The following is a 12,695-nucleotide window of genomic DNA, read 5'->3' as shown; positions in this document are numbered from 1 at the left end:
TCAGAACCATTGCCTTGTACATGTGGTGAGTTCCACCTTATCTGCCAGTCAGGGGCTAACAGCTTACCCCTAATTAGTGGGTACTACCAGAGGTGAGTAGCTGCTGTTGGTATTGTGCACACTCAGAGCCCTGGATTAAGTACACGCCCAGTCACAGAGGACTAATCACTCCTGGAACTCTGTGGTTTTTGTTGTCTCCATAGTATTGGGTAAAGGCTTTTTGGACATAGTTTGCGAGGAAGGGAATGGGGGTGCTGGCCACAGGCTAGACGTTGCTGGCAAGGAGTTGGTAGAGGGGTGAGTGCAAGGAAATGGAGTTGAAATGCCCATCAGCCACGATTTAAATGGCGGAGTGGACTTGATGGGCTGAATGGCCTTACTTCCACTCCTATGTCTTATGGTCTTACGGTGTGGTGCAAGGGTGGGGATGGTTCTCAGCAGGTAACCCCTCCTCTCAATGTCAGGTCTCTCAATCAGAAAGCAATGATCAAACACAGCAGGGTTTACATGCCATTCTCCTTGCCCATCCACCCATCACTGGGTTCAGATATTTGCATCACAACCTATTCAGAGATGCTCTGGAGCAGGTAGGACATGAAACTGAGCCTCCTGGCTCAGGCATAGGGACCCTACCACTGTGCCATATCACCCTTCCCACTGAGTTAATGTAAACAACAAGTAAATGAGGTCCTTAAGTGGGCAATAATTGGTCCCTTAACTGAGGGGCTTTTGTGGCACACTGATAGTGACCCAGGCCAGAAGTCTTGTGCTCAAATCCTACCTCTCACAGAAGAATGTCAAAGCACATTTGCAAAGATTGATTAAAAAAATAACAACAGCCTTAATTGGTGGTGTGATGGGGAGGCTCACAACCCCTCCTCTGCTTGATAAAACAATCGTATGCCCCTCACCCACCAAACATGCACGAGCCAGTGGGCTGTTGGGGAGAGTGTAAGTGTACCACATACCACATTTCACTTGTCACATTGAAGTGAGCTGTAATTAATATCAGGAAAGCTATGCATTGACAGCTGAATTGATGCCACCTTATCACTGCTCAAGCCAAGTTAAACTCAAAGCCTGTGAGTTGAATGCAGCTAAACAATGACATATTTCCCAAACTATTTTACTTGCAGAAACTGTGATCTAAGCTGGGCCTTCTTTATCATAAGTAATGTGGTTTCCTGTGAGACACCTGATGTATCTTCCTTAGCTCTATTGAACTCTCCTCCAGCAACATTACAAATAGGAAAGAGGGACTGGAGGGTGGGTAGGAGGCCCATTCATGATGTTACAGAAAGAGGAATTTTACACAAAAGCCCTGTTTCTGGATTGCTCTAAGTAACAGACCGACAATCACCAGAGGTGTGGTTTGAATGTACCAAGAGTCATACAAGAAACCTCTTGGTAATGGTAATGAATTACTGTGTTCATCAGCCAGCTGTGTCTCTCTACATCATCATTCTTCCACTGAAACAGTTGCCAAAGTTTCTACTGCAACAGGAATTTCATAAAGGGAGGTGTGGGGGGCTGGTGGGGGGAGGAAATGGGTGGGAGTGAGGTTGGGGTGAACACTGTATGACTGGCCGACAATTCCAATATCATACATTGGATTTCAACCAGAAAGGTGAATGCTGTACCCAGCAAGTCTTTACTTTCTGTTCCTGGTAGCAAATTAGTTCTGGCTGCTCCCTGCAGAAGGCAAGGGAAGCTAATGATCTGCAGGAATACAGTCATTGAAAAGTAATAGCCTGCATTTCTGTAGCACCTTTAATGCAATAATGCACCCTGAGGCACTTGATGGGAGCATCCCAAAAATATGGTGACACCTAACAATTGTAAGGAGACATTCGAGCAGACTCGCAGGAGCTGGAGTGAGAAGCTTTGAAGATAGTGTTAAAGGCTGAAAGGAATGTAGAGAGGCAGAGAAAAGTGGGGAATCCCTGAGCTTGGAACAAAGGTACAGAAAGCATGGGCTCCCATAATGGAGTGATTAAAATCGAAGGTAACCATGAGACCAGAATTAGAGAATTGCATCAATCTAGAAAGGCTGTGGAACTGAGATAACATGGTGTAGAGCTGGATGAACACAGCAGGCCAAGCAGCATCATAGCAGCAGGAAAGCTGATGTTTCGGGCCTAGACTCTTCTTCAGAAAACTGAACAGGATTACAGAGCCAGAGAGGAATGACTCATGGAAGGATTTGAAAACAAGGATAAGGATTTTAAAATCAAAGTGCTACTCAACCATGAGCCAGTATAGGTCAGTGAGCACATGCTGCAAGATGGCACCAACACTAGGCGTATCTTTGCTAGCTCTCTACAGCAGATCTTATTCTCTTCCTTTGTCCACCGCCTGTGCAGCCGTAACCTATATGCCTCAGTCTGTCTAAGCACCCCATGTCTGTACGTCCTTATTTGCTGTGATCTGCCTGTACTGCTCGCAAAACAACACTTTTCACTGTACTTTGGCAACAATAAATCAAATCAAATCAAATTGGGTGAAGAATGAGAGTTGTTATGGGAGAGGACACAGGTGTAATGTGTGCTTTCAAATTTGTGAAGGAAAGGACATGGGGAGTAAACAATATCTTATTTCATTGTATAAATTCCAAGATTTTTGAGTGAGTGTTTTGGGGAAAGCCATCAGTAATTTCAGCCATTGTTCCCCAATCAGTTGCAAAAGGTTTGTATTAGATTTCAGACAAGAGGGCCTGCACATCTGTGAGATCACTCTATCATAGAAATCAGGGCCAAACAGCTTGTTTGCAGAAACAGTCAGAAAACTGGCATATTGATTGCAATGTTGATTGGATTAAGATATTCACAGTTGTTGTAGGATTGCATTTAATAAATCCAAATTTTATTAAAGAGGTTAAAGGACAATGCAGGTGATCTCTGTTGTATTAATGACGTGTTCCTCATCACCACATTATATTTTAACAAATCAGGGATCTTATGGTGCATTGGTAATGCCTCTGCCGCTGAGTCAGGAGGACTCATGTTCAAGTCATACATCTGTAAGAAAGGTTGATTAGAAAATATCCATTACCGAGGCAGGTCATGCTGCAGATACAAAGCATTCAATGTGATCATCACCAACACCATCCAGGACAATGCAGCCCATTTAATTGGCATCACTTCGGTAAGTATTCACTCCGTCTATGAGAGATGCTCAGTAGCAGCAGTGTGTGCTCTCTACAAGATATGCTACAGAAATTTGCCAAAGATCCTTGGACAGCACCTTCCAAACCCACAACCACTTCCATCTAGAAAGGCGTGGGCAGCAGATACATGGAACACCACCAACCTGCAAGTTCCCCTCCAAACCTCTCACCATCCTGATTTGGAGATATATTGCCATTCCTTCTGTGTTGCTGTGTCAAAATTCCTGGAACTCCTTCCCTAACAGCACTATGGGACAACCTATGGCACACAGACCGCAGCAGTTCAAGAAGGCAGCTCACCTCTACTTTCTCAAAGGCAACCCCCTCAAGGAGTGGACAATAAATGCTGACCAGCCGGTGATGCCCATGTTCCATGAATAAATAAAGAAAACTTTGGATGGACAGGGCTCATTTCATTTTACCCCATAGATAGTACATTTCCACTGAATTCTTTTGGCACTTAGATTATGCCTTCATAGCTGAAAGGTTAGCAATCACTGTTGGTGACAATAGCAAGGAATCACTGGATGGCTTTAATTAATGTGAGGTTTATTTGTTGATAGTTTTGGGGTAGGCATAGCTCATTTTCTGTGTAGCTCCTTATATTCGCCTTAAAACTGCAGATGACAAGGGCATGGCACAGAGATGCTGGTGAGCTATCAACTTTCTGATTGTGAATAAGAGGACCATCTCTCAGAGCTTACCTTGCCCACGTACTGTGGCTCTGCCCCAGTGTACTCCTCCAGCAAAAAGAACTGATTCCACATCCAGCCACGTTTGGACCGGTGCAAAACAGAAAGCTTGTCATCCTCAGGTGTCACTGGCACTCCATCCTCTTCCTCGAAAGCAGTCCTATTTGACAGGGGGGACATCAGGCTGAGCTCCAACAGGCAGATCCAGAGCAGCATTAGCGCACAGCAATTCGATATCGCCATTCTTACGTCAGAACTGGTGACTGCAGAGTCTAACTGGGTTCTGTTGGCTGCTCTCCAGCAACCCGTCAGTAGGTTGTGTATCACTGACTAACCTTTTTGTTCCATTTGTACACTACTTGGGTCTTCAATCAATCTTCAAGTTCGCTTAATTTCTGGGGATTTCTAAATTGGGAGAGCAAGAAGAAAAGAATGATGTTTCGAACTGAGTTTTTTTTTAATTTAAACATCAAATATATAAATTATGTCATGTACCACTGATGCTTAATTTGAATTGCTAATCTGATTTCACTGATAACATCATATAACTATTATAGATGCCTGTGGAACTCTGTAATGTGTTCATCATCAGCCCCTTTCTCAACCAATTGCAGAAAAATATGTCTCATTACACAATAAAGCTTCATAATTGAAAATCATAATTACTCGAAAATGCACTGGTGATTATAAAACACCAGGTGCTGTGCATCTAATCCAGGTTAGGTTTTACCAGTTACAATCCTGACCAAGGAAAATAGTGACAATGCAGAAAGAAACAAGTAAAATGCTTGTTCAATCAGGCACTTGTGAAAACTGTCACGCTATTGAGAGAGATTTGTTCAATAATGGGACATTGAGGATTCTGGGGTGATTTGATTCATGTTTTGAAGTTATTGAGTGGAATAGATGGAGTGGGTTGCAGGAAACTATATTCCCTCATTGAGGAATCTAGGAAGCCAGTGATGTCATTTAAGGAATTAGAGTCAGAAATTTAAGGCCAGAAGACAAAAAGCTTTTCTCAGGCAAAGGATGGGAAACATTTTGAATTATACTCTACAGATGGCAATTGATGGTTAAAATGAGATTTTAGTCAACAAATCATATTAAGCAAAGTTGAGAAAACGTAGATTTCTGGAGTCAGGTGGCAAAAAGTGCTGTGATCTCTTTGATCAGTGGAATATGCTGGAAGGATTAAATGGCTTTCTGCTGTTACTATGATGTTAGACGCATCAGGAACAGAAGCTGAGATGGTTGCACTTTTAAAGTGAACCCAGGGATCAGTCTCTCACTTCAGCATGCAACAAGGATATTCCATAAGACATGGGAGCAAGTGTAGGCCATTCAGCCCATTGAGTCTGCTCCACCATTCAATGAGATTATAGCTGATTTAATCATCCTCAACTCCGTTTTTCTGCCTTTTCCCTATAATCCTTAATTCTCCTTACTGATTAAAAATCTATTGATCTCAGCCTTGAATACACCTGACAACCCAGCCTTGACAGCCCTCTGTGTTAAAGAGTTCTACAGGTAGACGACCCTCGGAGATACAATTCTTCCTTATCTCTGTCTTGAATGCGTAACCCCTTATTCTGAGATTACGGTCGTGAGCTGTCCTGCATGTGAAAACAGCCTTTCTGCAAGAATTTACTAAGCCCTGTAATAACCTTGTATGTTTTAATAAGGCTGCTTCTGATTTTTCTAAACTCCAACGAGTACAGATCCAATCTACTCAACCACTCCTCATAAGACAGTCCCTCCATGCCTGGTATTAGCCCAGCGGTCTTTCTTTGGACTGCCTCCAATGCTAGAATAACGTTCCTTAGATGAAGGGGCCAAAAACAATTGAAGTTTGACTAGTGCTGTGTGGTTTAACAAAACCTTCCTACTTTTATATTCCACTCCCTTTGAAATTTAGGCCAACATTTCATTTGCCTTTGCTATTACCTCTTAAACTTGGATGCCAATGTTTTGTGGTTTGCTGTTTAGGATTCCACTGGTTAGGAATCCACTGGATGGATGTATTGAGATGAGATAATTTTGTGATGTAGTGGTGATGTCACTGGACAAGTAATCCATTGTACACTGATGCTGATGCTAATGCTTTGGAACGATGAGTTAGAGTGGCAGCTGGTGGAATTTCTATTTAATTAATAACTAGGTCTGGAATTGAAAACTAGTCTCAGCCATGGTTTTCATGGAACTGGCATCAATGTCATAAAAACACATTTGGCTCTATTATGGCTTCTAATGAGCCAGATGGTTTTAGGGAAAGAAATTTTCCATCCTTACCTGTTTTGCCTATATGTGACTCCAGATCCACGGCAATAGAGCTGACTTTTAACTGCCTCTTGAAATGGCCTAGCAAGATACTTAGTTCAAGGGTAATTAGGGATACGCAACAAATGCTGGCTTTGTCAGTGATGCCTATATCCCATAAAGCATAAAGACAGAATAATTTCCTGAACATAGTTCAGCTCAGTACAGGGCAGAATGGGGTTGCATTCAAGGTCATTCTCAGTATAATGAAGTCTCTACTTTCCAAAGCAATGGAGATCAGGCCAATTTCAGGAGTGATCATTATCTGCCTTGGCCAATGTAGCAGATGGGCCCATTGCCCATTTGCAATCTGTCCTCCAGTGCTTCTTCCTCACAATACAAAGTCAGGCATCAGGAACGTGCAACCACCACCAAATATTTACAGGCCACAGTCTATCTGTACAGGATAGCAGGACAGACACGGATAGGGAGGTGATGTAAATGTATTTAAAGCATTTGCTGTATTCATTAAAAATAAACAGAAGCCTTAAATTAATACAACATCATTAAACAACATTACACAAGTTGTGCTGGCAATGAAATACGATTTTAATTTCCACATGCAAGACAGGCCCCAGCTCTGTAATGGAATTAAAAGACATGTTTCATTAGTTTCTGTCATGTATTGTCTATTTGTGCTGGAACTGTAATTCATTAAGTAGAAATTACAGTCACTGTACAAACTTATGTAAAAATTCATTAAATGGTCCCTTTAGTCAATCTCTGGAAAGCGAAAGTATGCTGCATACTTTCTAATGAATTTCCTGGAATTGAAAATATTAAAACAGAGAAAAGATGAACTGCAGTAGGCCATTTGGGCCATCAAACCCACTCCACCATTTAACAAGTCAATGGTTAATCATCTATCTCAAAGCCATATTACCACTCTCTCCCTATACCCTTTGGCATCTTCAGCCTGTAGAGGTCTATCTTTTTTTCCTTAAATATGTTCAACCACTTGGCCTCCACAGCCTTTTGTGGTAGAGAATTTAATGAGTTCACCAGTTTCTGAGTGGAGAGGTTTCTCTTCATCTCAGACCTAAATGACTGACCTCATGTACTAAAACCATGACTCCTTGTTCTAAATCCACAAGCATAGGAAACACAATCCCTTCATCCAGTCCTTTCAGCTCAGTCAGAATTTTTCTATGTTTCAATGAGATTCCCCACTCATTCTTCTAAACACCAAGAAATGCAAGCCCAGTCAACCCAATCACTCCTCATGCGATAGTCCTGACATCAGTCCTGTATGGTCAGTATATCCATTCTTAGATAAAAATGTGGAGTTTGTACTTTCTCCCCATGTCTGCATGGGTTTCCTTTGGGTGCTCTGGTTGTGTCCTATAATCTGAAGATATGCAGGTTAGGCAGATCGACCGTGTATTTTTAAGAAGAAAAATGCCCCGTAGTGTCCAGAAATGTACAGGTTAGGCACATTAGCCATGGGAAATGCAGGGATGGGGTGGGTCTGGGAGGGATGCCGTTTGGAATGTCGGTACAGGCTGGATGGGCTGAATGGTCTCTATCTGCACTGTAGACTAAAAAGGAGATCGAAACTGTACAGAATCCTGTGTTCTCATCAAGGTCCTGTACAGTTGCAGTAAGCCTTCTTTACTCCCGCACTCAAAACTTTCTGCAATGAAGGAGCAATCAGTATTTTCTTTTACCCAAACTCAACACCCCTTTATTCCTTTGGAACAAAGGTTGAGCAGAAATTAAGAGTGTGCACAGATTCTGAATAGAGATCAGAATCAGCAGGACAAGTATTGGTAGATTTTAAAAATAATAGGCTTTAAAATGGACAGCTTGTTTAATTATAATTTTTTTAGAGGACGGGCCAGAAAGCAACATATACAAAAGTGTCTGGACCATGACAGTAGGCAGCACTCTAAGCAGCTTAGAGTTGAGAAAAAGAGAGCTATGAATGGATGAAGTGAATAGGTAAAACTGCAGCAAACGGAATATTGAAGGTGGAAAGGTTAGACGAGTTATATCTGCATCCATCTGAATTTAAATGAATGAGAAATGATCTTAATGAAACACGTAAGAACCAGAGGTGACTTCAAGAAGTAGCTATGGAAACAATGGGTCCCCATGTGGGAGAGGCTAAAATTAGGGGGCACAGTTTAAAAATAAAGTTATTTCCATTTAAGAGAGAAGCAAGGATTTTTTCTCTCTCTGAGGGGCTCATTAATCTATAGCGGTGGGGTTGATTAGCCTGGATGGCTGGTTTGTGTTGCTGTGAAAAACTAATGGCATGGGTTCAATTCTCGCGCTGGCTGAGGTTATCGTGAAGGACTCCTTTCTCAACCTCTCCCCCTACCTGAGGCATGGTGAGCCTCAAGCTAAGCCACGAACAGGTGTCTCCCTTTTCCTCTCTCTGATGAGGAAACAGTCCTATGGCCAGGTAAGACAATGGTGAATTTACCTTCCATGCTTGGAATTTTGTACCTGAAATGCATTGCAAGCAGGGTGATTGAATATACTTAAGCCTGAATTAAATAGAATCTCAACTGACAAGGGAATCAAAGGATATAGCAATAGTTAGGAAAGTGAGCTGAAACCACAATCAGTTCGGCCATGATCTTCACAAATGGCAGTGTAAATTCAAAGGGCTGAATGGCCTACTCCTGTTCCTGATTTGCATGTACGCTTACCTATCCGGTAACTTAGCAGGGCAATTAATATTCAAAATGAGGAGTACTGTACTGCCTAGAAATGCATTTGAACATGACCAATTTTTCTCTTGAGATCAATGAGGTGTTTACGCAATGAAAACAAAACAAGATCATGGTCCTGCTGGGCTGTGTCTTTCTTTCAGAACATATTGGCCAATGCGTTGGCTTTAAGAAAACTTTTTTTCCAAACTGACTTCTTTTTCCTCCCCCCACACGCCTTTTGATAGCACCGAGGTCAAAATCCATTAGTGTTGCCAGGTCCTGTACAAACCAGCCTCAGGGACCAGCTCATTCAACTGTGCAGCTGGAGCCAAGACCTCAGTTCCATTCATCAGGAGACCTACTGACGCTCGCTGCTACAAACCATTTGATTCGCACCTTAAATGGTTTCTTGGCGTTTAATGTTTCTTTTTTTGTTTTGATTGTTTATCTGTATAAATAATTGGGTTGTGACAAAGAAGGACAACTGTAAGAGAGAAGAGTAATGGATATGTTTAACCATGAGTTTGGCTTTATTGCTCAGACAGCTGCCTCCTTACAAACTCTGCCAATAATAAATTTTACTTACCTATTGCATACCTAAATCATTCAATTCTGGTCTCCCTGCAATAAGAAAGATGTTGTGAAACTTGAAAGGTTGCCAAAAAGAAGTACAAAGATGTTACCAGGGTTGGGGGGGGTTTGTGCTATAGAGGGAGACTGAATAGCCTGGGGCTATTTTCCCTGGAGCATTGGAAAATGAGAGGTGACCTTAACAAATCTTATAAAACCCTGAGGAACATGGACAGGCTTTTACCCAGCTAGGGAAGACCAAAACCAGAGGTCATAATTTAGGTGAGAGGAGAAAGATTTAAAAGGGATCTACGGGACAACTTTTTCACTCAGGTGCATGCATGGAACGAGATGCTAGAGGAGGTGGTAAAGGCTGGTACAATTACAACATTTAAAAAGCATATTGATAGCTATATAAATAGGGAGGGTTAAGAGGGATATGGGCCAAATGCTGGCAAATGGGCCTGGATTAATGTAGGATATCTGGTCAAATGTTTGAGTCATAATGAAGGGCCTCTCTCCGTGCTATCCATCTCTATGGCTCAATGATTCGACATATTAATCAAATTAATCAATTTGATAAAAAATCTTGCCATCTTGATTGAAAAAAGATAGCTTTGCAGATTAATTTTTTACGAATACGTGACCTGCATGATTTTAAATCTTATCTTCAAAAGTAAGTGGGCTAGGCTGAAAGCCAGGATATCAGAGATAACACAGTGTGAAGCTGGAGGAACACAGAAGGGTTCCGGTCCAAAACATCAGCTTTCCTGCTCCTCTAATGCTGCCTGGCCCTCTGTGTTTCTCCAGCTCCACACCGTGTTATCTCTGACACCATCATCGTCAGATCCTTCGATCGCTAAGCCAGGATGTCAGTTCCTTTTAGGTTCTATTCTTCATTTTTCTAATACATCTATGTGAGGGAATGGATATGTTCTTCTCCTTTTTAGCTTCAGACTTGTTGCATTAGCATAATTAAAGCATAAATTTGGCAGGTATCACAACTGCAGTATCCACACAACATGAGCTGCGATCTCAGGTATGGGAGATGGAACCTGAGATTATTTACATTTGTCTGCCTTGCTCAGATCTGCATGCAGTGAGCTCAGGTCAACTGCTGTCACCCACCTCATTATTGTACCTTTTCAACCAGTTTGGTTACACTTTTCCAAAATGAGTTTTCTCTCAACTCGCTACATTAATCTCCTGCAGCCTCCACTCAGGTGGGCAACATGCAACTTACTTTGCCTGGTTTTGATCCTAAATAAAAGTAATATTTCTTGACAGTTAGGTTATAAAAATGTCAGCAGCAGTCCAAACAAAATTTCAGGAGTAAATCTGATATCATTTGGTGTTTGCGACTTTTTGTTTCTGTTGCCTTTAAATACCAAATAATGTGTGACTACATTGTGAATGTGTTGAAATATCTCAAAGTCGATTTGAATGGAATTACATATAATTTGCATTATGGAATCAAACCATTTGGTACAATGAATCCACATCAGCATTTACACTTCACTCGAGGCTCCTCCTATCATGCTTCACCTAACTTTGTCAACTAAGCGCCTATTCCTTTCTCTCTCATGTGTTTATCTAGCTTCCCCTTAAATGTATTTGCATTGTTCACTTAAACTATTCCCTTTGTCATGAGCTCTTCATCATCACCATCCTCTCAACTGCAGAATTATGGAATTGGTATCGTGGAGAAAGCGGCTATTCAGCCCATTATATCTGCACACCTTCCTGAATGAGCTGTGTATCTATGGCCATTCCTTTGGCTTCTCCAGTAACCCTGCACACTCTTTCTTTCCAGATAACAATCTAATTCCCTCATAAATGCATTGATTGAATCTTTCTCCACTGCACTGTCTGATTGTGCACTCCCATCCTAAACACTTAATATATTGAAAGATCTTTCCACAAATTGATATTGTTTCTTTTGATAATTGGTGGTTCTGAGTCCTTTTTTTGTCACTTATATAACAGATTTGGATGAGAAACGGAAGGCATGGGTGCTAAGTTTATGGATGACACCACAATGTTAGAAATAAAATCATTGTATAAAACCAGTCTGACTCCAAACCAAAACACAGACAGATTCTAAACAAGGCCTCATATCTAACATGGATTGTCTGACCTAAAATGTCATCTCTTCTTTAACTGATAAAACCTTGAGTTCTCTCAGGGCAGTGACTTGAAAGAAATTCAGGGATTTACATATACATATTAAAACCTTCTAACTGATTAAAGATTTAACAGGACCTTAGAGAAAAAAGTGTGGGGCTGGATGAACACAGCAGGCCAAGCAGCATCTTAGGAGCACAAAAGCTGACGTTTCAGGCCTAGACCCTTCTTTTCTGATGAAGGGTCTAGGCCCGAAACGTCAGCTTTTGTGCTCCTAAGATGCTGCTTGGCCTGCTGTGTTCATCCAGCTCCACACTTTGTTATCTTGGATTCTCCAGCATCTGCAGTTCCCATTATCTCTAATAACAGGACCTTAGGTTTGTCTGAAACATCCTCATCAGTGGTGCGACCCTTTGATATTTTACTTATAAATTCTGTGTTCTGTGTGCTACTTTCTCACTTCACCTGATGAAGGGGCTACACTCCGAAAGCTTGTGACTTCAAATAAACCTGTCGGACTCTAACATGGGGTCATGTGATTTTTGACACTGACAATTACCAGTAAGCAAACTCATTCGCGTTTCATCCTACCTGCATGTGATTATTCTCTGTGCTCAGCAGGCAACCAACCCATGATTATTCTTCATTTGTACAGTGAGCAATGCTGCCATTTGGCTGAACATTGCTACCTGCGCTCCATGTCATTTTAGAGAATTATTCAAATTCATACAATAGGGTCATACTCACAAGAAATGGCCATTTGGATTCTGAATGTGCAACCTATCTATTCTGGTGCCTCCAAAACGATGAAGGCAACTTCCTTTCAAAACAAAAAAAATAGAAATAATATAAATAGATACAGAGGTCGAGCCCAAGACTGGGTTTGAGCCTTGCATTGCAACTTGTTGCATTCTTGCTCTTATAGAATAATCCGAAGTGATGCCCACAGTATAAAGAGATCCCAATTCAAATGTAGAGAAATCCCTGTGCAGGACCTTTCCTAATTCAGAAATTACTTTTAACATTTACCTTGATCCTAAATAGTCTGCTATGTCAGTCAGTGCTTTTGTAACTGTAACACTTTTTCAGTAAGTATTATGAATAACAAAGCAGCCATAAGTCCTTAAATGCTACTCAGTACCAATTACTGATTAGGTGAGACAACAA

At 41.4% G+C, this 12,695-nt stretch overlaps 1 protein-coding gene across 8 annotated transcripts in view; it reads right to left on the bottom strand.

The window, feature by feature from the left end:
• The window catches only part of LOC125463699 (cadherin-6-like), a 192,978-nt gene that overhangs the window by 164,531 nt on the left and 15,752 nt on the right, over positions 1–12,695 (bottom strand). For all 8 annotated transcript variants that reach the window (XM_048555323.2, XM_048555297.2, XM_059651877.1 and 5 more), the window contains one exon: positions 3,871–4,263. In XM_048555323.2, coding sequence (XP_048411280.2) covers positions 3,871–4,101 — 231 coding nt within the window. In that variant the 5' untranslated portion in view covers positions 4,102–4,263. The remainder of the gene's footprint in view (positions 1–3,870; positions 4,264–12,695) is intronic.

Source organism: Stegostoma tigrinum, chromosome 2, assembly GCF_030684315.1.
Source record: "Stegostoma tigrinum isolate sSteTig4 chromosome 2, sSteTig4.hap1, whole genome shotgun sequence".
NCBI classification, from domain to species: Eukaryota; Metazoa; Chordata; class Chondrichthyes; order Orectolobiformes; family Stegostomatidae; genus Stegostoma; species Stegostoma tigrinum.
Note: the sequence above shows the minus strand (reverse complement) of the source record. Positions and strands in the feature narration are given on the sequence as shown.